This window comes from Diorhabda sublineata, chromosome 3 (assembly GCF_026230105.1).
Source record: "Diorhabda sublineata isolate icDioSubl1.1 chromosome 3, icDioSubl1.1, whole genome shotgun sequence".
Taxonomy (NCBI): Eukaryota; Metazoa; Arthropoda; class Insecta; order Coleoptera; family Chrysomelidae; genus Diorhabda; species Diorhabda sublineata.
In genome coordinates, this window is record NC_079476.1 from 488,772 (window position 1) to 514,100 (window position 25,329).

The 25,329-nt window shown below is 34.3% G+C and overlaps 1 protein-coding gene across 2 annotated transcripts in view; it reads left to right on the top strand.

The window, feature by feature from the left end:
- LOC130441418 (homeobox protein OTX2-A-like) overlaps nt 1–24,250 on the top strand; it is a 51,451-nt gene extending 27,201 nt beyond the window's left edge. For both annotated transcript variants that reach the window (XM_056775096.1, XM_056775097.1), the window contains exons 3-8: nt 7,029–7,195; nt 9,837–9,988; nt 18,065–18,234; nt 19,721–19,829; nt 20,560–20,775; nt 23,324–24,250. In XM_056775096.1, the coding sequence (XP_056631074.1) occupies nt 7,029–7,195; nt 9,837–9,988; nt 18,065–18,234; nt 19,721–19,829; nt 20,560–20,775; nt 23,324–23,404 (895 nt within the window). In that variant the 3' untranslated portion in view covers nt 23,405–24,250. The remainder of the gene's footprint in view (nt 1–7,028; nt 7,196–9,836; nt 9,989–18,064; nt 18,235–19,720; nt 19,830–20,559; nt 20,776–23,323) is intronic.
- Nucleotides 24,251–25,329: the final 1,079 nt, after the last annotated feature.

Consider the following 25,329-nt stretch of genomic DNA (forward strand, 5'->3'; position numbering starts at 1 on the left):
ATATGGAGGGGTCGCCCCTAACCTAACCTAACCCATTTTGATAACTTTGAACCAATCGAATTCCTCGATCCGAACGCCGAAGATCTTGCTGTTCCTTTACGAGGAAATCCATCAGCTGTAGTTGGTTATCTTCAGACTGCTGTAGAAGGCTTAGCACTTGAATTAAACGTTGGGATGTCATTAAGTACGATGCAAACTTTATTATATTGATCTTAAAAGTTATGTGTTTTGTCCAAACAGTTACATTTGATCGAGAAAGTGATAAATCATCTAAAATATCAAAACGATTATATGTTTTCAAAGCTTCTATGGTACGAATCTTCATGATTGCTTTCCCAAGGATTTAAACAGCATAGAAACACTTAAATTGGATTCAATTTCTGAAAAATTGGTTCCCGTTTTTAAGAAAGGCAAGCTAAAACTCCTAATAGTTGACGTTAATCTTAATGGGTGTTTTGCTGCTTTCCTATCGCTGAGGAGAAAAACTACCACCTGTATATCTAAGGGTTATAAATAGAACAGGACTTCGATCTTGTTTTTTCATGTATCACAAATCTTGTTCTAACTACATTAAACAGTGATTTGTGATTAAATTGTAATGATTGAATCATCAAATTCAAATGATATCTTATAGTTTACAATGCTCCGAATTGTTGTTGGGGAGAATAGAAGAAATGGCAGTCTATTTAACTCTATGGTTTATAACAAAGCAATAACTCAAGCTAGTTTTTGATATTTACAAAAATGACACTAACATCATTTTATCGTCGATTAATCCTTTCAATAAAAAATCTTCCTATAAGCTCGTTCATCGTAATCCAAAGGACGTTTTCCATTATTTAATTTGCGAAGAGTTAATACCCAAAGATCCCTAGCGTATATGCCAATTAGCGATGATGTGATTTAAATCAAGAGTTTTTGATGTCAGTTCCTGTCCCTGCTGAAGCCTTATTAGGGTTAAGCAGAGGGTGGCAATCGAATAAAGATGATCGCCTTGATAATATTAATGACGGCCCATTAGGCTGATTGCCAGATACGCTATCTTGTCAATTAGTAGATGCGTATTTTGGTATATGTTTTAGATCAAAATATCAACAGTCTCTCATCGTATAACGAAGCTGCCATTCAAGATGATTTTGCATTTTGTAAATGTATTATATGAAAAAATACAATGACACTTCAACTACAGCTAATACTCAAATTGATCGCATATTAATGACAAAACCTAGGACCTAATACTAGTTGAAGTGTTGATATTTTGACCGGCTTATTCACCAGATATACCGCCGTTAGATTTTTTTGTGTAAATATTATAACTTTAACTTTTCCTCAAGATGGAAATTGGAGGCCACCTGATTTTTGACGAAACGAAATTTAAAAGAAAAGAAAAATTTGAAATAATTAAACTAATTAAATTTGCATTAACTTCATATCCAAGATAGCGCAATTCAAACTTTTCCAATCAATTTAGACTAAGTGATAGATGACACAGAATTAATTAGCAATTTTATATAATATCGTCGAAGACTTGGATAAACTAATAAAGATTGTAAAGATTTTAATGACAAATATAATAAAATATTCATTATTAAGTAAGGCTCTAATGACATTTTGACTTATACTGACTTTTTACATTTGCAGATTTGTTTTGCATTGATTTGCATTTGTTTGAGCAGATGGTGAACTGATTTCATTCATAAAGTTGATTTAGAATCCCGTGCTTAGTGTCTAATATATACATTCTGTTTCCTGAGGAATTTTGACCACGACGTGTATTAGCAGCTAGATATTTTAGCGAAGATTGTCAAACTTCTTGTCTTTTCATCCGGAGTAATGATCTACAGGTTTTTCTGTCGGCTTATTTGGTATTTGATTTTGTTCAATCAATGTTTAAAATTGTAGTATCGCTTTCTATGTCTTTCCCTTTATTCATCAGATGATCGGTAATATTGGGCTCAATTTCCTCCTCCTCATACAACTACTTTCGTCTTCATTTAGACAGTAGACGGTTCAACTAGCGCTGTACAGCCAAGTACAGGGCATTTTCTTCACGTCTTGGTTCACTCTTCCAACAAAACCTTTTGATTGAGAATGTCGAAGCATAGCATGTTCGATTTTTGATTCTGGTCACATCGCACAGACTTTTTTGACCACTTCGAACTCACTCCCATTATCACTTTACAAGAAACTAGGCGGTTTAAATGTCAGCTTGTGACTGCATGTCTATGAGGTCAGCTTGGCACCTTGAATTAAGCTTGTTACTGATAATCGGGTTTACGATTTAGGTAAACTTTTTCCTTACAAGATTCACATAGCTTCAATAAACTATGAAGACTTCAGCTATAACATTTTTATATCTTAATTTCAAATCTTTCTTAATTCTGATTCTACCAGCGTGTCCAATACTAATAAGACAATTGTGGATTAGCTTCTTCAAAATGACCATGGTAGAGAATGAGACCCGGAATGATTAGTTTTTCTGATGTTCCAATTTTGACGACATCATATCTTGTCAGCTGCTGGCCTTTTTACTAATTTTGTTCTTTGATTCTTTCACTTTTATAATTAAAGACAAATCTTGATCATTTGTGACCAATAGATTATTTTTCCCTTTACTTGCCATATTTACGGTGATAGTTTGGTACAAACGTTTTTTATTTCATCTGCCATCATCAGATATCGATATGAACGTAAAATATCGGAATTAAGAATTTATTACATTGGCTGGCAATTATTTTGTTATTATATATAATGACCAGTCTTAATGTGTAAAATGTGTAATAGCTGTTTAATCACAATAACTTTGATAGGATTTGCAGCTAGCTAAGCTTCATCTATATGTTGGTTTCTTTGTTTGTAACTCTTCTTTGTACTACGATCAAGTAGTTTATCACTGTTAGTATATCCCACTACTTTAATTATGTACTTTAGCCGAGCGGACTAAGTCGTCAACCTCTGGATTCGCCGGTCGTGGGTCAAAATCCCCTTTGACAATGAGATTTAATTGAATTTTTCCAATTGAACGTGAGGTCGGCAAAAAACTTGAACGACACTAAGTAAATAACGAAATAAGAAAGATATTTGAAGAAAATTGTCTTGTTTTCAAGTACCTACAGCAAAATAATAGGAAATTGGTATAATTGAATTATTACCCCAATGGAAGAATATACAAGTTGTCTCATGAAATTTTCGAAAACGATACCATGTGCTCTGAAATTTGACGTTGCACTTTTGCAAATTTGTAATGACAACCACGGTTTATAACTTAATTATAATATCGTAGTTAAGGATATTTCTACTAATCGAATTATTCGAACTTTTTGGAAATAAGAGATGTCTTTAGAGAAAAAATTAATAAACCTCAGATTAAAATGGTTTTTTGAGATTTCTTTATTAGAATCTTTGAAAATGTAGTAAGCAGTGGATCCATCTCATTTTCATTGTAGGTGCTAAAGAAGGAAAAGGAAATCAAGTTTTTTTCCAAATTCCATACTAGTAGCATGCTTGGGATCAATTAAAAAAAGCTACAGATAAAAGTAAACAGCTACAAGAAACCATAAAGGAATTTAGGAATTTTCTTTCATAACTTTGGGCGTAAATCTTAATAAGTTTAGTGGAAAATTGAGTTGATGACATCCCAAGAAGATGTGCTGCTGGAATGGAGGTCATACAATATATTACCTTTTGTTTAAATATTATTTTTAGCAAACAGCAACAAACTTTGATATCTATCGTATGTTATGAAGGAGCTAAATTGAAAAAAAAACATTATCTGATAATTGTAGTAGATAAGGAATAGGTAATCAAGTTTTTTTCCAAATTCCATACTAGTAGCATGCTTGGGATCAATTATAAAAAGCTACAGATAAAAGCAAACAGCTACAAGAAACCATAAAGGAATTTAGGAATTTTCTTTCATAACTTTGGGCGTAAATCTTAATAAGTTTAGTGGAAAATTGAGTTGATGACATCCCAAGAAGATGTGCTGCTGGAATGGAGGTCATACAATATATTACCTTTTGTTTAAATATTATTTTTAGCAAACAGCAACAAACTTTGATATCTATCGTATGTTATGAAGGAGCTAAATTGAAAAAAAAACATTATCTGATAATTGTAGTAGATAAGGAATAGGTAATCAAGTTTTTTTCCAAATTCCATACTAGTAGCATGCTTGGGATCAATTATAAAAAGCTACAGATAAAAGCAAACAGCTACAAGAAACCATAAAGGAATTTAGGAATTTTCTTTCATAACTTTGGGCGTAAATCTTAATAAGTTTAGTGGAAAATTGAGTTGAAGACATACCAAGAAGATGTGCTGCTGGAATGGGGGTCATACAAAATATTACCTTTTGTTTAAACATTATTTTTATTAAAAGATTTTGTTATAGTTTTCTGTATTAACTTTTAATTCAATTTTCACTATTTCTAGATAAAAAAAAAAAGATTTTGGTACGATTATGGTGTTCATTAACATTCAATAAATATAAACCATTTAAAGAAAAATCATAAAAATTTTTCAGTCCAATTATTATAATCAAAATTAATCAATATGCTTCTTAACTTATAAACATTTGTTAGTTTTCGAAATATACACTTAAGGGACGACGTTTATAATTTCAGATATAACACTTTTTATAAATATTAAAAATTTTTGAATTCAGAAACGATTTTTAAACATGCAGAATAAATTAAAACGTTGACCAGACCATCATATTCTTAAGTGATATATGTTATCAAAAGACAGTTTCCCATACTTAATAACACAATGACAATCCCTATAAAACGTTTCATTCAATTTCTAGACGAATAAAAAAAATTTAGATAAAACATGTCAAACCCAGATAACAGAATCCGAATAAAAAAAATATATAAGAGCTTATTCGAAATAAAAAATAAAAGAATGTTGTCATCGAAATTTGGGTGTTCGTTTACAAACACGCAGACAGAGAAAAAGTTGGACCTTATTCCCATTGATGGTAGGATCAAATTTCTTGAAAAGTTACCCAAAGGTGTTAGTTGCGACATAATCCTAGGACACAAAAGGAAATTGTCATGGCCTGCCGGATTATGTAGGATTAAAATACGTTTTAAACAACTAATATGCGGGGTGCAGTGTTTTAATTCTCGAGTGACTGGACTTGTCTTGAGCTCGTTGGAGATAGTTCATACGACCTTTGTTTATTTAAGCTGTGACGCAGACTTAAAGAAAGAGAAAATGTAGCCCTAACTTTTAACTATTCCACAGATAATATTTTAGTAACGCTTAAATTGTAACGATGGTCGAAATATTTAAAAATTATATCTGAAAAATAACAACAAACTTTGATATCCATCGTATGGTATGAAGAAGCTAAATTAAATAGAAAAATCAACATCAAAAACTAGAAATTGAGACCACGACTGCCAAAATCAAAATATCAATTCTTTTCGACGTTCTATAAACAAGTACTATATACGAGGATTTTTTAAAAACTTTTCATAATCATTTCTATTTTCAACCTTCACTTAACTATACACTCAGTCCAACGATGCTGCATCCTTCTTAACTCTTCCAATAGTCCTCTGTAATTCTCCTCAAATTAGGTATTTACCTCTGCGTCTGACAAAAATCTAGAAAACAGGTAGAATCGCCGTGGTTCAGGCCTGGTAAAAATAGTGAAAACTCAACCAACTCGAAATGTGATTCATTGTTTTATCCTTTTGAAGATAATCGATGTTCACAATCCCAAAAAAAAACGGTCATCATCAATTTCCAACCGATAAAAGTGGTACAATCTAAACAGTCATCGCAAGAGTTACCACCCCAGGGCTCCATTTTCGTACACTACCTTCCTCATATTTCTGTTTACAAGCTTAGAGGATTCGGATTTGGGATGTAGGGAGAGTTTGGAAGCGTTCCAATGTTTCTACTTGCCAAAAATTGTTGATCTCCCAGTCATTGTTCGTTCTTGTGGTAGAAGCAAATGAATATGGTCTTCATTTGCGACCACGACATTCTGTATTTTTGAGAATCCACAAATTACTCTGTCACCGGCATCCTGTGTCATATAGGAAGAACCAACTTTCATCACCATCTCCGTTCATCAGGTGAATGCGCTCACAACTCTTTTGTTTAACATTTTTCCACCAAAAATCATTATAAAACATTTACGGGCAGTTTCTATATTAATATTGAATTCGGCAGCCAACATACAAATTATAAAACAAAGGTCACAATGGAATGACCCTTTTAAGCGCTCAACATCTTCCGCTTTGCCCTTTCATATACATGGGGAGTCGCAAGCTTTCCCTTCCGTCCACTTCTTCCATTTTTTCAAAATTAGTGATGTATTCTTCAATAATTTTGTTGAAAACGAAATAATTTTTTTGCTGGTATGAAAACTAAATAAATTTTACTCATCGAGTTTCTGTAGCGGACGAGTACTGTGCGTTAAACAACTGTAGTAGTTGCTTCCAAAAAGCATCAGTGCTGAGGAAGAGAAGAAATTCGCGTTATTTAATCTTTGATGGCAATGAGATGGCAATGTCGGCCACACTTTAAAGGTTTTCCTATCTATATGAGGCAAGTTTATCTCGTTAGGATGTCTTCTATTATCTCTATGGATCAGTAATTCTGGTATCTTCGAGATTCAGGGGCGTCTAGACATTATTAGATGGCCATCCATAACTGCTGGATATCAATGAGACCTTTGCCGCCATTTTGTAGACCAATTTTGTCTCTCTATTGCAGGTTATTTGTTGTAATTGGTTTGCTGTTATTTCAAAAACTGTTGGTGATACTGCACAACTTCTCTGTGTAACAAGAGTTTCTAAAACCAAGTTATCGTCTTCAGAGAGTTTACCTTTAGCCTCTGGTGATCGAAAAGCGTTGGTGTGGTGGTAGTATGAACAATTGTGTCGTTGTTATTTGCAATGTTTTTAATATTTAATTTAGAAATATAATAATATGCTTAAAACAGCAATAGATAGGAAGTAACGGATTCCATAAATCAATCATTCAAGATGTTTCCGATTTGTTTCCAGATGCAACCCAGAAAGCGAGTTATCATTTCCGGGATTTGGAAGCGGTTGCGGCGGAAGCACTTCCAGCATGGCCTACTTAAAGTCTACACCTTATCCTGTACCCGGACTCGGTCTACACGGATTACCAGTGGACTCGCTGCATTCATCAATGACAGGTTATCCAGGAGGTAAAGAAACTAAAGTTTTTTTTTTATTTTCCTTTAATATATCTACTTCAAAATTTTGTAACGTAGTGTTAACTAACGTAACAACAGGTTTTATCGGTTTATTCCAATATAGAAAAACTTGAACATTATAGATTTCGTTTTATGTTCAAGGCCAGCTTTAGAAGCGAGTTCCAGCAAAAATTATTTTAGTAAAATTTTCTGAATGATCTACGTTATACAGGGTGAGCTATAAATTTTTTTAACTTCAGTAACCGATCTAGCTTAGGAACCGCGTGGAAGTAGAGGTCGGGGCTACTCTTTCTCGTGGTTCTTAACCTCTTGGAAATTCGGTCAAAATGGATCGTTTCATGAGAAAAATATGCTTTATTTTCAAACAATTTTACGTTCAGATGCTTTAGCGATACCCCGAACAATTTTGCGTCGATTATAGAAGTCAGATTTTGGACTATAAAACACGAAAAAATTCCTCGAAAAGTGACGATTTTGGTAGCAATATCTTCATATTTAGCCCGTACTTTTTGAAAACACAAGCAGCGATTTGGTGACTGTTAACTCTGCGGAATACAGGAAAATGCTAAGAGATTGTTTTCAATCAAAGTTATGTCATTTTAAGTGTTGCAACAATAGAAATGCAGCAAAATTGTGCACAACCTATCTTAGTTTGTCGAGAATTTACTCATTGTTATAGGAATATTATCATAGCCTCAATGCAGTCCAGACCTATTTACAGCTGATTTATTTCTATCAAGCTTTTTAAATATCGGGTTTACGTGAATGAAACAGAAATAATAGTCCAATTAAAGGAGACTTTTCGTCAAAAAATGGGAGCTACTATCTTTTTCTCATACGAAATACAGCTAAATTGGAAATTACATCTCTATATACTTGAATTTTAATCACACAACGATAATTAAAACTTTATTTACATAAAAGGAAATAAATATTGACTAAAAATCGAAGGTAGATGTTTTAACTTGGTCCAGTTGGCTTGTTTATACTATAAATTTTACGAGGATGGTCCTAGAAGGACCTGGATAACACAAAAATTTTCACAACTATGTTCAATATACCCTTTTTATAGATAATAATCGTTATGGTCCTCAAAATAGTCATTAACTGCCGACATCACCTCTTCATTGTTGTAAAATCTTTAACCACCAAACCATCGAGGCTAAATCTGGCGAATGGGGTGCATGAAGTATCAATTCAACCTTTTATTAATTAATTTTGGCCATTGCAATAACGAAAGTGTGAACTGTTGAACTGTCTTGATGTAACAACAACTTTCTTCTTAACCAAATGCGGCCGTTTTCATCGTTCAAATGTTGAAATAAGTTCTGATGATAATTTTATCTTTTTCAAAATAAACAATGGAAATTATCCCACGCGCATTCCAAAAAACCGACGCCATGACAATCTACAGATGAAACGGTCTTTACCTTCTTTGTTTTGGGTGTGAAGTGATGGACCCACGTTTCATCCATAGTTATGAAAAGGCTTTATTTCTGTGAAACATTGCCAAGCACTCGATGGAAGCCTCTTTACGACACTGTTTTTGTTTCATTTTGAGCAAACGCAGCGCCCATCTTGAGCACAACTTTCTCATGTCAAGTCCAAAATTGATATGTGATGTACCCCACTTTTTGAAATGCCTACTACGTCTGCTAGATCGTTCAATTTCAGTCTGGGATCTTCCAGTACCGCATTTTGTATTTTCTTCAGTCAACTCATTGTAGTATTGTATCAAATAACGATTTGAAGTAGTTTTCCATGAAAACGTTCGTTATTGATAGCTGCCAAAAAAATATTAATGAACGTGGCGTCTTCAAACTTCTGTAGGTTCCCAATCTTTCATAGTAGAGAATTGAGCTTCGCTTAACACTTAGGATTTTCCCATATTGTAGCTGATGGTACTTAGAATCTCTTATGCAAAAATAAAAAATTGCGGCTGGTGTTTTAGTGTCGAATACTGTCATTTCCTGTTGTGTATTAAATTTTAAAATTATATATTAAATTCTAGAGTATTATCGTTTTTTAACACGTCGTAACATGGTGCGGTCCATAGGCCCGCAATTAAACTTTCCCTACAACCCAGAGCGATCCCGTGGACCGTACGACATATTTCATTCCAAACCTCCCCAACGCCCCAAGGAACCGTATTTAAATGTATTTTACAGTTTGGTTGGATCGTCTTGGGTCTTTGGAACATTATCCTACCCTTGGTTCAATTGATTTTGTTTTGTGGTTTTCCAAAACAAGTAATCATTTTTTTTATTTTGGATTTCAGAACAATTTTTTTTCACTTCACCCTACATCATATAATCTCACCTTTTGACCTTCATTCTTCACTAGGCAATGGGTTTTTTTGGCGTTTTTTTTTCTTTTATGAAGAATATGGGAATTTACCAATGCTGTACCATAGAAATGCTCAATACCCATTTTCCTATACAACATCAACGTCTTCTCAAAAAAGTGTTATAATAAATTTTTTATCAGATAGATGTATAGAAGATGAAAACCTCACGATCTGTGACCTGGGGAAAGTTTGCCTATGAACCGCACACAAAAAAATTTTTTGGGCCCAGAGAAAGGTTCATAAATTTTGATTGGGGCTCAACGTGTTATTAATTATTTATTTCAGGTAACCAAAGGAAGCAACGGAGAGAAAGAACAACATTTACAAGAGCTCAATTAGATATATTAGAAGCGTTGTTCGGAAAAACGCGATATCCGGATATATTTATGAGAGAAGAAGTGGCCTTGAAAATTAATTTACCGGAATCTAGAGTTCAAGTAAGTTAATCCCACAAATTATTACCAAAACCATTATGAACAAATTCTATTTGTATGCAGTTAGTAATGGAAATGTCTGTAACATGATATTGAACAAAATTTTTCTTATTTAATAAACTTTGAACAAATAAATAACACTGTTGAACAGTGTGTTCGTCACATGAAGATTGTGAGGATTTTTATTTGTTTTGATGTACTCTCGTTGAAAAAATATTATTTTTATTTCGCATATTCATTAACTACAGATACTTATAGATATTATCGTATCGTATCCATTGAAAAATCAATAAAGGAGATTCTATATGCCACATTACATGATAAGTCCTTTATTGGATGGATGAATGGACTCATAATCGATCCTAGAGCTGGATGGATAGCACGTATCCATTGAAAAATCAATAAAGGAGATTCTATATGTCACATTACATGATAAGTCCTTTATTGGATGGATGAATGGACTCATAATCGATCCTAGAGCTGGATGGATTGCACGTATCCATTGAAAAATCAATAAAGGAGATTCTATATGCCACATTACATGATAAGTCCTTTATTGGATGGATGAATGGACCCATAATCGATCCTAGATCTTTTGGCTTGCCAGTAGATCGAATTATTATCATTTTGTTTCACTAAAATCCAGTGTTTTTGTGATATATTGTAAATATGCTGCGAAAATGTTCTAATAACCTGAAGAATTCTTGTTATGTGTGTGGAGAATCAACTCTTGCATCTTAGTATCGAAAATTTACGCCATTGATTGAAAAGTGCCATTATCGTTTTCCTGGGCACCATCAAGATAAATCCCGGGCTCCACATATATGTTACGTAACGGGTGAAGATTCCTATTAGGTTGGGCTAAGCAAGAATCCAGACATTTGCCTTTTGGTATACCAATGATTTGAACGGAACCAAAAGATCATGTAAGTGATTTTTATTTTGTTTGATTGAAACAAAAGGCGTCACAACCAAGTCGTCCAAACACAAAGTCACTTCACAAAGAAAGTGTGGCCCAACAACTTACTCCAGAGCAAAAGAATATTTTAAATGATCCTTTAGCGAACCCTGAAGACATCTTTCTACTACCGTTGAAGCTGATAAAATATTTTGTGATGGACAAAAATTGAAGAGGGAATAATTATTGGACCACAAATACGAGAACTATTGAAGGATACAAACTTTCAAGGAAAGGAACAAGTCAGTCGTTTGGGGATGTTTTGTGAATATTGTCCAAAATTTTCTAGGAAACTATTGAGCGGAAAATGAAGACTTATAATTTCAGACAAAGCTTTGGGATATAATATGTAATACTGTACTCTCATTTGGATTGCTACCCCGAGAATTCGGGTCTGTGAGTGATGAACAAGGAAAAAGATTTCATCAGGACATTTCCTCAATAGAAAAGCGCTATCAAGGGAAAAAAGTTCAGATGCTATCAGATTACTGTTGGGGATCTACTTGAAACCAAACATTCACGAAAATCAAAACTATTTATTGTACATTAAAGAATATTTTTTCCAAGTGTTATTGATTTCTGTACTGTTTACAAAAATATAAGTCTTTATGTCACAAAGAAAACTGAAATGTCAATTTGATATTTTATTGTTTACTGGACGTAGTACATTCAAAATTTGGTACATTCAAAGTTTTAATACAAATATAAATATACAAATATACACCATAGAGGCACGTATCCATTGAAAAATCAATAAAGGAGATTCTATATACCACATTACATGATATGTCCTCTGTTCTCATTTTCCACATTCGTAAGGATTCTTTTTACGCTAGAAATATTCTCGTCATGAGGCTTTATTGATTTTCTTTTTAAACAGAAGATCTAGGATATACATTACACGTAGCTGAAAATCACGCAAGAAAATTTATACTTATAGAAAATATACTGTGGGCATTCACAAGTGGAAATCTGGCGTCGAACACTTTGTTAGGAAATAAATGCCTACAGGAAATTAGGGGATATATTGTGAGGTTATTTTATATATCTTTTCGATAGATAGAAATATCAAATTTGGTCGATTAGCCCATTCCCATATTCCCAGTCACACCACAGAACATATACCAATAGCAAGAAGAAAATCAAAATTAGTTGCTATTCATGGCGGATTTTCGATGCCAGTGCCCTCGATGGTACGTGGTAGAACTAATCAATTTTGGCGGTTTATTTAAATTTAAACTGTATTCGATGTTATTAATTTCCACATAGTTATGATTTCACAGTTTCCTAAACTTTACTAAATTCGTCCCATTTAGAATACATCTAATAAACGCCTCTAAAATTAAAAAAAAAAACGTTTATTTATTTTGACAATTGACATTGACAGTAATGACACATGTTAATTAAACTAGCGCAACGATTAATAAGTGTCAGAACTAAATTAGTGTTGCCAAAATTTACATGCAAGTTGACCCTCTTATTAAGTATGTTTTGTGCGTCACGTTATTTTTATGTAATTAACTTGTACTAATTGAATTCTTTTGGTACATCTCTTTATCTCAAGGAAGTCCAAAACCTTTGTCGCAGCAAATGAACTCATGTATTTTTATCGTGGATTATCTAAAAGAGGTTCAATAGGAGTTTCAAGGTATCTCGTTATATCATTAATGCGTTGCTTTATAACTGTAGACGAAATTTGGGTCAACTACCTTGAATCTAAACGAATCAAACAACTCCGCTGCCAAAGAAATCCTTCTAACCCTCTGGCAAACCAATATACGGTCTATCGGCTCTCAGCTCAATAGGAAACTAAAGCGCGTTACACACTACCTTATTTGGTTGGGCCGACAGGATAATTTGGTCAGATCAGACGTCATATCAGGTCGTGTGTAGACGTGTCGTCTGTCTTTAATCCTGTCGGGTCTTGTCAGGTGGCCATACCATCTGATCCTGTCGGCCCGACCAAATCAGGTAGTGTGTAACTCGCTTAACTCCCCTATCTGCTTCTCCGGCTGCTAGCAACGACATATGAAGACCTTGCAGGTTTTCTGCGGTTTCCCTGTAGCCTGGTGATCCGGTTTACTAGCCAAATGGTCGAAGATAAGGAAAAATGCAGCGGCAGCTTACAAAATATCCCCAAACCGAGAAGAGTCGTTTTTTCTTACATCATCACCCTCTTTTTGTCTTATTCTGGCGTCCTTTTCAGCCAGGACAGCGAACACAACCCCAGCTCTGCAGAGGAGTAGCTCCTATATCAGGGCCAACTCCAAAAAACCTTCTTATATAACAAAATTTCGCTTATTCTACCTAAAAACTTTCCAATAAATCTCTCTATCTCTATCTTTTGAATGTGAAAGGATTTTTCCACGAGTGATGGTGTCTGTGAACTCTCACAAATAAAAAATGATTTAGTCATAATATTTTTTATATTTATAAATAATACAATAAAATATAATTTTTGTAATCATAAAAAGCAAAGATTTATTATTTCTTTGATATACTATGAGAGCTTTAGCATTAAAATTAATTAATTGGATGAAAAATTGGGCATCAAAACAACCCCAATTTGTCAACGTCAACAAGGTTCGTCAGAAGTGAAAAATATATTAATACAGGTCCGGTTTTTCTCGGATGTAATGATTATGAGTTTCGTAGGTATGTCTTTACAATGTTGAGGATCGGAGAGAACTAACTACCTATCACCTAAACTTGATATATTTTGGGTTTGTATTATCGATTTAATATTTAAAAAACATTAGCCCTTAAAATGGACTCTGTCTCGTTTAACTTCCAGCAATTGAACTCTTCCATTGGTATACCGTCTAAGTATCATATGCGGCTAAGTGCTACTTCATAAGTGAACACCAAAAACTTGAATAAACACAGCATAATTCACCGTATAGTTTGCATCTAATATATTTAAGATATATTCAATGTTTCCAGAATGGAATAGTTAACAATCGTTGGTGCTTTTGAATTCATTTTATCGTTTAAATCGATTTCGATTAATCCGATGCTTCACTGTGCTCAAAAATCGATTCCGTTACATATTTACAAGCGAAGTTAATAATACTGAATTAAAAATATTCAGAGAATCAATAGAGTTTTTTTTTAACTATCAATACTTAAATTTTAGCGATTTTCATCTTACAAGGTGTAACAGATTTAATGTCCAAACATAACCTCTCTATTACGAATTCTTGACTATGTAATATGTTTATGTCGGTCAGTTACATGATAATCTTTGAATATATGTACAGAATTATACGTTAAACTATTAGTGAGAATAAAAAGAAGCTATTGAAATAGTTAGCTGTACAGGAAGTATTATATCCCAATCGTTATCTTATCTTAATAATGCATGGTTCATCGCGAGAATTGCAATTACAAGATTTAATGATTAAATATTGTTCTCATTTGCGCACAACCACAACCTAACCTAACCTAACCTAACCTAACCACGTCAGCGCAGTGTAAAAGTTCTACTACACTACTCGTTCCAACGCATCGACGAAGTTAACTGAAGTTAGAAACGTTACACCAACGAAACATACCCAATGAGAATGTAAATTTCGGTAACACTAATTTAGTTCTGCCATTTACTACTAGTGGCGCTTATGTAATAAAAGTGTGTCATTACTGTCAATGTCAATTGTCGAGATAAATAATTTCAATTTTCTGATGTGCGTTCTGAATGAATTTATGAAACTCACTGTAATGCTATAAATATAATAAATAAATAATGTTAATGCCTTAATATCAGGCAATAGATCGCAACACAAATTTAGTTTTGACACTTATCAATCGTTCCGCTACTCATTACTGTCAATGTCAATTGTCAAAATAAATAAACGTTTTTTTTTTCAATTTTAAAGGCATTTATTAGATGTATTCTAAATGGAATACATTTTGTGAAATTTAGAAAACTGGGAAATCAGAACTGGAAATTAACAACATCGAATACAGGAGATATTCTGAGGTGTAAATTTGAATAAACCGCGAAAACTGATTAGTTCTGTCACGTACCATCGAGGATGCTGCATCGAACATCCGCCATGTTGCTTCCACTGAAGTTTGCTTTAATTTTATTGGTTGATTTTAATGTTTCGCTTTCCATTAATAGAGCTCTTAATCTCAAAACCAGATACGCATTTAAGAGAAGCAAAATGAAGTAGGCCGAGTAAGCTTCGTGCTTGAACTTCGTTCCACTTCGAGTCCTTTGACGATGATCCCTTATTAGTCTGGTTCCAGTTCTACCCAATATAGAATTCTAACAGCTAATGAACCGTTGAAAGCTTCATATTCTAATAAATATGAGCCAGATATCATTAGAAAAATAAATGTTCAGAATTTTTAGTAATGAAATTAAGTCCAACTTTTCGTGAACCCGATCCTGGCTACATACGCCCTCGGGAGCTACCGTGTTCGCTTTTCCAAACGACCCAAAACGAGAGGGTGTCAGAGCAACCAAGTATCACAATAGCCGTGGGCGAAACGTGTTGCCGCATCATCCTTGTAGGCTAATAAGGTAACAATCCTGCATTCAAGTATTCAACGATGAAATGGATCGTTTTCTAATGCCTTCTTGTTTCTTGTATACGTAGTTGATTTATTATTGCGCTTTCTGTTGTATTGTATAGTTTGTTCTCGAACGGTCATTCAGCAGGTATTTTAATGTTTTATTGTTGGCACGTTTGTCTATTGTTCAGATAATGATGTAGGTACACCCTCCGTTTTATCGTGAATTTATTGTGGTTCGTAATTATTGCCTTTAATCGAGGTTGTTTCGCAATAATAGTTTCGATTGTCGTCTTTAGCGGTTTCTTATAATAGAATCAGAAAAAGCCACCGCAAATAATGAAATTACATTTGGAATTTTCTGTCAGTTCCTTCACGCGCCCCTTTTTCATTCACATCTTCAACAGACTCAAATATCCTCCCTCTTGATGTTGATTTAACCTTAGGACAAAGATAGAAGTGGCATGACGCAAGATCCTGTGAATAAGGTGGGCGGTCTAACACTAGGATGTGGTACTTGGATAGAAACCTCTATGGAATGAAGAAGAATCTACTACGGCTTCTTCTTCCCCAATTCGTGACGTTTTTTTCCCTTATGCGTTCAGTCATAATGTGAAGATGATATTGTTGGTTCACAACTTCACCTTCAGGAAGCTAGTGAAGGTATATAAATCCATCAATATCAACGAAGAACAATCTTCATTGCTTCAAATTTTTATTTGATTTGTTTCCCTTTTTTGGATCTTTGTTTTAGGATAATAGATAAAAAATCAAGATTCGTCACATGTTATTACTTCGAGTATGAGTCATTTTGAATCGCATTCAAAGTTTCAATACAAATATTTTTTTCGAATTTCTCGTCGAATACACTGTTTACACCCACACTCACGATTACTATGTCTGACGCGCGTTTCTAAAACCAAGTTATCGTCTTCAGAGGCTGAAGGTACATTAAATCTAATGACTTCTGGTTTTAGACTAAAGTTTCCCACCAATAAACCTTCTCCCGCCAAAATTAAGTCCAGCGGGAAAACCTCCTCGGAGGAAATCTTCATATTTATTGCTTGACCTCTAAACTATACAGTGGGGATTAAAGAATTGGCCAATTCCTCTCGCCTACCCACTGGAATATTTTCAAAATTTTTTGTTGAGAAGAGGATAAAGGGTCAATTTCTTACAGCCCACCGTATAGTTTAATAGTCAAGGCACGAATGTGAAGATTCCCTCCGAGGATGTTTTCCTGCTAGACTTAATTTTGGCGGGAGATTCAACAATCGCATGAATTCGGATCAACTTTTCGATTTTTTCATATTTTAACGAATAATTTTCAACATCTTTCGGCCATCTTAAAAACGCTTAAGCCACTGAAAAGCACGTGGACGCGACGAAAATTATTTGTCATATATTTGTCTCAATAAATTATAAGTTTGAATTGTTTGCATTCAAGGTTTCATGTGAAATTTCACAACAAATCGTTTCTTTATTTTTACGTCGATGATTTTTAGGGCAAAACGAAAAAAAAATCAGTCCCTATACAAACGAAGGCAACAGTCGTTAACCCTTAACGCAATCTAGAGATAATATAGGGTTTTCCAATAAGAGGTGTTATTTTGAACAGCCCGCTATTTCAGTAAATGTCACTTTTGAAGCTGTCATTTTTTGACATTTGACAAGTAGAAACTACGCCATTAATGAAGAACGATACACGTTTCAACAACGCATTGAAATTATTAAAATTCACTATAAAAATGGTGAAAGTTTGGCAGAGACGGTTCGTAAAACTAAAACATTTTTGGGTCGACGTGAAGCACCTTCTCGGATCGCAATACAGAAATTGGTGGAAAAATTTGAGCTGTGGGGACAAGTTATTGATGTGAAGAATAAAACCCGTGCACGTCGCTCAAGAACAACTGAGAATATTGCTGCTATAGCTCAAAGTGTTGAAGAAAACCCAGGTTTGTCCATTCCTCGTCGTTCTTTGGAATTAGCCATTCCACAAACGTATTTTGCATAAAGACTTGGATCTTAAGGCACATAAAGTTCTGTCGTTTAGTACAACTCTAGAACTGGAGGATGAACTGTAAACAGTCTAGCGAGGGAGTACACAACACACTGTTAATGTTGTTAATGCTACCAACTAAGTTATCTTAATCAGAAAAGCTTAACTTCTTAAACTACACACACCTAACGATGATGTGTATTTAGAATGAATTGGTTGCAGAAAATCCAACTTAGATTTCGTGGTACTCAATAGAATTTTGAGATATAATTCAATTTAATCTAAATGGAAAGTCAAATATTTCACTTAACAGTCATTGAAAGTCTATATAAACTACCTCCATAGTTATTTTTCTTTTCCGTAGAATAACTATGGGAATTGTCGACGCTATCTATCATGAACCACCAACCACCATAGACCATGTCCCTCACGCGTGTGAGGTGTTGAATGTCAAACTTTCCCTCAAACTGGAAAATGTATCAAAGATAATTTTGTTGAATTTCTAATATGTGTTAAGAACCATTATTTCCAAATTGTAAACAACGAAATATTAAAACAATCCGTTCTACCTACCTGTTGTCGTTGACGCTATAAAATATTTCAGGTGTGGTTTAAGAACAGACGAGCAAAATGTCGCCAACAACAAAAACAACACAACCAGCAGCAAAACTCGGAAAAAACCACCAGATTAAAAAACAAAACTACCACCAGCCTCATTACTAAGTCATCTCCAACACCAGTTTCTGTTTCAAGCAATAATAATACTAGTACCAGGTAAGAAAATCCATATTTATGATCTTATATAAACGCTGCGATTTTAGCAAGTTGATTATAAACTATACGGGGCGATTCAATGTTTTTGTTGCGTATATTTAAATTATTCAAAAAAGTGAATGTCCACGGTTTACATATACAATATTATCCAATGTATATTGGAATAAATACCAGTTGAATGAAGATTAATCGTACAAAAGTAAATAATGACAATATTAGTGAGATAATTACTATTTTACCTACTGAAACCATAAGATTCATTCAGCTTGTGTAAAAACAATTGGTTAACGAATTTTTGTGTCATATAATAGAACCAATATTCACGTCCATATTTATGCTATGCTCCTGACATATTTATATACCAAAACAATTATTTTTCATCATGTCATATTATAATTAATATGAGGTAGACACATGCTAGAAACTATCAAGTTTGTGTGCTTACGTTAGAACCATGAATTCGAAATAATATCAAAATGGATTGTATGAAACAACGCTCGGTGATTAAATAGTCACATTTAGAAGAGATTTACTCCAATGCAAGTTCGCAAAGATTTTACGGATACATGAAAAATAGTATCGTTTAGCATCGACGTTTGGGATGCTAAAGTTGCGACTTTAGTAGAATACCTGCAGCATTGAATGACAGTTATAGGTGCTTATTATGTCAATTTAGTTTCAAAATTACGTGGAACGTTAAAAGAAAGAAGTTGTGTAAAGGTTCTGGGTAATAGCCCAGGCAGCATCCCAAATTAGTTGAGTTGAGCATCCACCATACTCTCAAGATTTGGCTCTAATCTTTATATAGACTGCAGAAGCTCTGACAACTGCTTTCAAATTAGTTATGTCTGGGTAAAATTGCAATAACTGCAAACATTCTTTGTCTATCGCACCAGGATGTCAATTTTTTATTGCAAAAATTAGAGTCCATCCTTTTTTTTGTATCCTTAAAATATTCTCGTAGAGTAGCCAAATATAGAATAGTCTAAAACACTTAGGAGTACTCTACAAGATTCGATAATTGCGGAAAGAAGTCTCGTTGAACTTTGTATAAATATTTTGAACTCACACAATCTGAGTATCTTAAATATGAATATATGAATTTATGTGTATATTGTAGGTTTGTCCCAAACTAGTTTGGACCATTCTTGAAACAATATTTGCTATCTACCAAGTATTGAAAAGACCACAAACGGTTGGAATCACAAAATACTAAATCTTTATTGCGCAGAATCGTCACGGTACCAAGGAAGGTTTTTTGATCGGTTGGAACGAACCTTATATCATATATTTAACGTCGTTTCTTGGCTGAAAAGTTGTTCTCTATTATATAAAAATACTTGAACTTTTTTCTTTTCTTAAAAAAGAGCTAGTTTTTTATTTTCGCCAATATTCACTCCAAATCAACATCTTAAAACTGTTGTGAACTTATAGTTTTGAAAAAAGACATTTACTGTGATATTATGTTTAATTATTTTCTTTCTAGTTCATCGGGAAGTCCACCTTCTGTACCTACAGCGCTACACCTTAGAGACAGTCCGAACTACGTCAAATCTCAGCTACTTCCAACATGTGGCAACACTAGTTCACCAACGGTAAGCTAAAGTTAGTCTGAAATACTAATTTCCTTTATAAAATAACGGCGAATCTAAATTTAATTGTTGGCGTGTAATTTAAATTATTTGAAAGTTACATATTTTGCCATGTTAGAACTAATAAATTTCCAAATTCATGTTTTTGTTTATAATATTTCTCAAAAGTTCATATTTTTAAAATACATTTATAAAGGCCGTTTGACATGGTGAAAGAAATTGCATGGAATTTTTTGCAAGGTCAAAATATTGCACGTCACACGTCACTTGTCATTGCATCATTGCTGCCACTAACAAAAATTCAATTAGTGAATTAAACAGTAACTAGATTTCTCCCTAGAATTGCAGCTTGCGCGCATTAAAAATGGCGCTAAATTGTAAGTGCGAGATCTTGCATGAAAAAATCAGCTGAACTTCATCCGCGCATGCTTTTAATCAAGAAATATTGCACCTGGCATAGCATTGCATGGCTTTAAAGAGACCCAGAACTTTGTACTCAAGGAAGTGAAGATTCTAGTTTCTACCGCCCTAATCAATCTTTACACCCCAATTGTTCCAGATGATTTAAGCTTTTTATTCCGCCATAAGATATTTATCGCTTATGTTTTCTCCAAAAAGAGGAAAGAAACTGAAATAACGCATTAGTGCATACAGTGCACAAGACTTTTGATTTGATAATTTTGAATAGTGATTTTTTGGAAAAGAGACTTATAACTGTGTTTTATATTTTTAGATTCCAAGCTCCACTTATACCAACTCGGCAAATTCCAGTATATGGTCTCCAGCGTCTATAGATTCGTTTTCTTTAGATCAACATAGATGGTGTACGTCTACACAACCTTCAGTATTAAGTAGTACCAATTCGTCAACTAACTGTTATAATAATTACTCGTACTATTCTAATATGGAATATTTAAGTTCAACACCGATGAATCATTCACAATTTGTAGTAAGTATAACATTGAAATCGATCGATCTAAATTTTGGGTACAGATCAATGGTGGATTTACACCATAAAAGGCTAAAACCACACAGTAACCCTTTACTCCATCCCCTCTTAGAACCCCCAGCTGATAGAAGACTCAAAAGGAACTGGCCAGCTTATCTAACAAACGAATGAAGAAGTCTTATCACTGGAAAAGACCTCATCACGCCAAGAGGAGCCCACATGGTTTTGATTGCTATTGCCGATCTTTCCATAACTGAATAAGATAATTTTAAGTAGGTAGCTGTTTCGAAGAACAGGTCATGGAATTAAGCGTATATGGTAAGAATACACCAAAGAAATGAAAAAAGACACCGAAGAAGGTTTGATGAAGCACCTGATGAAGATATTGGATTGGCTGCGAATGACAAAATCAAAGTTAACACGTTTATCATTGTCATAGGTAGACTCAGGATTCAAGATATTTATTTTATTGTTGTTAAACTTTCTTCGTATTTTACGGGGGTTGATACTCAAGTTCTAAGATATGGCAACAATGATATGAATATATCAAATCTGTCAATAGCATGTTTGGCAGGTTTTCCACAGGATTAATTGCGTAACCGTCATCGTAAATCGACTGTTGTGTCAGAAAACATCGATGCTATGAGTAAAGGCGAATTCACACCAACGGACACAGTCAGATCAGGTCACGGTCAGAGACAATCAAGTCAAGATCGCTGCCTCGGGATCTCAATGACAATGCTTTAACTGGCGAGCACGGTACGGGCACAATCAGATCTACCGCAGCCACAGTCAACCACCTGTCTTCAATCTCTTTATTACTGACATTGCAAGATCTCCATGTGACATCCCATGTGATTGAGACATGAATATTTTGTTGTCAAAAAGATTTGTTCGCGTTGACAATGCTGAAAAAAGACGAGTTGTTCGCGCACAAAGCGTTCCAAAGCAAATAGTCTTCTGTTTTTTCGGAATCATTAGACATGTCGTCACCATTCCATTAGAGCGCTTAGAACGGTTCATTCTGAATGAATTTATTCGCGAAAAGTCAGAGAAAGGAATCGCAGAAGACGTAACATTCTCCACTACGACACTCGCGAGCTCTCGCAAATCAGTTCAAACAAAAAACGTTTTGGAACAGTTAAAACTTGGAATTTGTGGGTCATCCGTCGTACAGTCCTTATACCTGAAGAAGTGGTTGATGCGTTTTGGAGGTAGGTACCTCAATCGGAATACTTCGACAATTATTGGTTCAAACCAATTCAAAGTAGCAATCCTCCTGTTTATAGTATTAAATAAGTTACTTGATGATTTTTCGTTGTAATTAAAGTTTTTTCTGTAGAGGTAAGTCTGTAAATCCGCCACTGGTCCAGAGAGTGTTATTTTTACAAGCTATAAAGACCCAAGTCCAAATATTTATGGGACTCTAGATTAAAGATTCAAGTATTGGTTGGGCTCTAGAGTCTCCTTGTAAATATAGACTTTCTAATGTCCAAAGGTAAAATCTCTCATACTGAATACAGTTCGAATAATACCGGATTAAGTTCTTCATTACTATGGAGGTTTCAAGCTACCCAATTAGTTTCTCAAACGTTTTTAAAAGGAAAATTGTTGGTATTTGTCTCAAGATCACAAACGAAAATGACAGATTATCAGGATTGTGCATCCTCAAATTGCAAATCTGTGCAGAAATATTTCTGCGCCAATTTGGAAATGTGGATAAACTACGTGGAGTTTCTTGTCGTATCACTGAATCGTTTCCGTTGAGATATCGGACCATTCATAGAAGATTTAAGACACGCTTAATAATTATGACGAAATAGATTCAAAAGTCATCAAATATGAGTTTCATGAAACTGGATGTTGATTTTAGTATCTGAAGCTGAAGTAAACTGTCACCATATATGTGAACAATATTTATAAAAGTTTTGTTACTTTTTCACATTGCCTTCTAGTTTTACTTTTACGCCATTGCTTGTAAGGATCTCCAACATACTCGGATCTAATTGGCTTTTGTATAAAAATAGTTTCATGTATAAGCTTTCTTCTTTTCAAGAAATCTCTATGCCCTTCTTTTAACCATTTTTTCCACTCTTTGCTACTTCATTCATCTGCTCGATTGTTTTTCCTTGTCTTCCTAATATTACATGTTGTTGGATGTTCTTCTGTCACTTTTCTTATCAAACTTTGTGGCGTTTCTCTCTTTATGTGTCCTTACCAGTTATTCAGTTTTCTGTTTAAGCTTTTCTACAATTAATTCATTTCTTATATACCCATCGTCGTTTTTCCTGCTATTTTCCTTAGTTGTTCCATCTCTTCTGAGACTATTCTGTTCAGTGTCTTATTGTCTTATTAAGAGTCCCCTAGATAGTTAAAAGTGGTTGCTTTATGATACCCTCTTTTTTTTATCCACTACTATCCCTTTGCTTTTCTAGATATTTACTTCCATTCTTGGGTGTCTTTGTCTACCTTTTTCCAATTTTCTTGAACGTATCTGCTACGGTTTGTGCGAAATATATAATATTAATATTTTTCTTTTGATTTATAGGATAATAGTTTGGAAAACAGTTGGTCCAAATCTCGGGACGAAGCGTCGTGGTTATACAACAGTACCTGGGACCGAAAATGAAATATCATCAAGGTCAAAAAACTTGGAAAATATTTCTGAAAAAACCCAAATACTCATCTTCTATCATTTTCCAATTATAGAAATAGATATTTTTATTTTAGAATAACGAGATCGATCGATAGATAATGATTCGTTTTTAATTACTTCTATCTATCAGTGAAAAATTAGCTAAACTATAGCTATTTTCCATTTACCTCTCAACTCACTCAGTTCCTTTTCAGTCTCACGAGTGAGACTTAACTGAGTTACTACCAGCACAAGCTTAAGACCTTTTGCTTCGATGAGTTTTGTGGGCCGAGATTGAAAGTGAGGTTAAGGACAACACGTTGGCTTGTCATCAAAATAAGCAAGTTCACAATATTAAATTATTGATCTCTTCTGTATTGAGTCGAGCAGCTTCAGGTCATGCTTGAGAACCGACCAAATCCCGAGCCTCATTTGGAAAAACAGCAGCCTGGATTCCTGGGTATTACCACCCCATTCTAGAATGTTTTCAAGATCTGTATTGATGGTAGTGATTTCTTATACTTAACAAATTATTATCTGTCGATTGATCTACAAATAATACTCTTAAGTAACGATTTTTAAGTACCTAAAAGTTTAAATGTGCAATGGGAAAATATCCATATCAAAAAAAAGGTTCTCCACTGTATATACGTCTAAAAACTCTAATTTTCTGACCAATACAATAATTTTATCGAATTTAAATTTTAGTACGTAAAGGCTCTATAATATACTAGTCAAATTTTATGTGCCAATAAAAAAAAAATGAAAACCAACGAAAATATCTTTAAATAATTTTGTACAGAGTTATGTATAAAGTTTAGAATAAATGTAAATCGAAGATACACGATTCGTTTATTTAATTTCCTTAATTCCCAAACTCTTTGATTGAACTTTACTTCCAAAATTTAGGTTAGGATTGTATTGCTTAAACGCAGCTATTGGAAGAAGCGCGTGAGGTATGTCAATTGTTAGCGCCATCTAACTGTTAGATACTACAACTAGGCGTCGGCCATATTGTTGTTGCGTTTTTCTTAAACAAATCATGGTGATCATAACATCATACCTTCATCTTGAAAGCAATGAAAGTGGGTAGAAAAGTTAATCGGACATAAAGACAAAATTTGATAAAACTTGAATCCTGATTCTAGACGAACAAGACCTACTAACCTAACCTAACCTTACCAAGCACTATCACACAAAGAGGAAATATAAAGTTAAAGATGAGGAAAATGTTATCTAAACTCTTGTAATTCTTCATAGCTCCTTTGGTACTGAAGTTCGCGCGAAAAACTAAGTACTGCAGTCTATAGGAGGTAGACTGACCGGCAATAGAAAGATGGCTAAGGAAAGGACATAAATAAAGTGACAGGAGAGGTGCGTCAAAATGGATTCCAAGGCCCAAAGAATTAAAATGTTAATAAGAGACATTAGAATCTGGGTAAACTGTTAACACAGGTCCACTTCCTATTTCAACACGAAGAAAAGGGAAACAGAGAAACGGATCATGAAAAATGTGAGGTTCGACGATGATATGACATTCGATATTCTCCCGGTGTACATCACCCCCTTGGAGAATTCAGAAGGGGGTGGTTTAGTGAGCTGAAAGTCCTGCACGAGCTCATAGCATTACTGCCAAGAAAGCATAAACTTCCACCCTACCTCTAGGGGCAAAAAAATAGTTCTTTATATCTTCGTACCGTAGCTCAAACGTGCCACAACCACACTCCTGAACTTTTTTCTGGTAGCGCTTACGGTCATGATTATGAGTAGATTTCTCACGCATCAACAACATAATCGATTCCTCGTTTTCATGAAGTTCAATAGATATCGCTCGCGTCGCCTTGCCGGGGTTTCATGCACCTCAAGAACAGAGCGTTTTTAGAGAGCGGACTGTGCGTGAGTTTTATAAAAACGGTAAT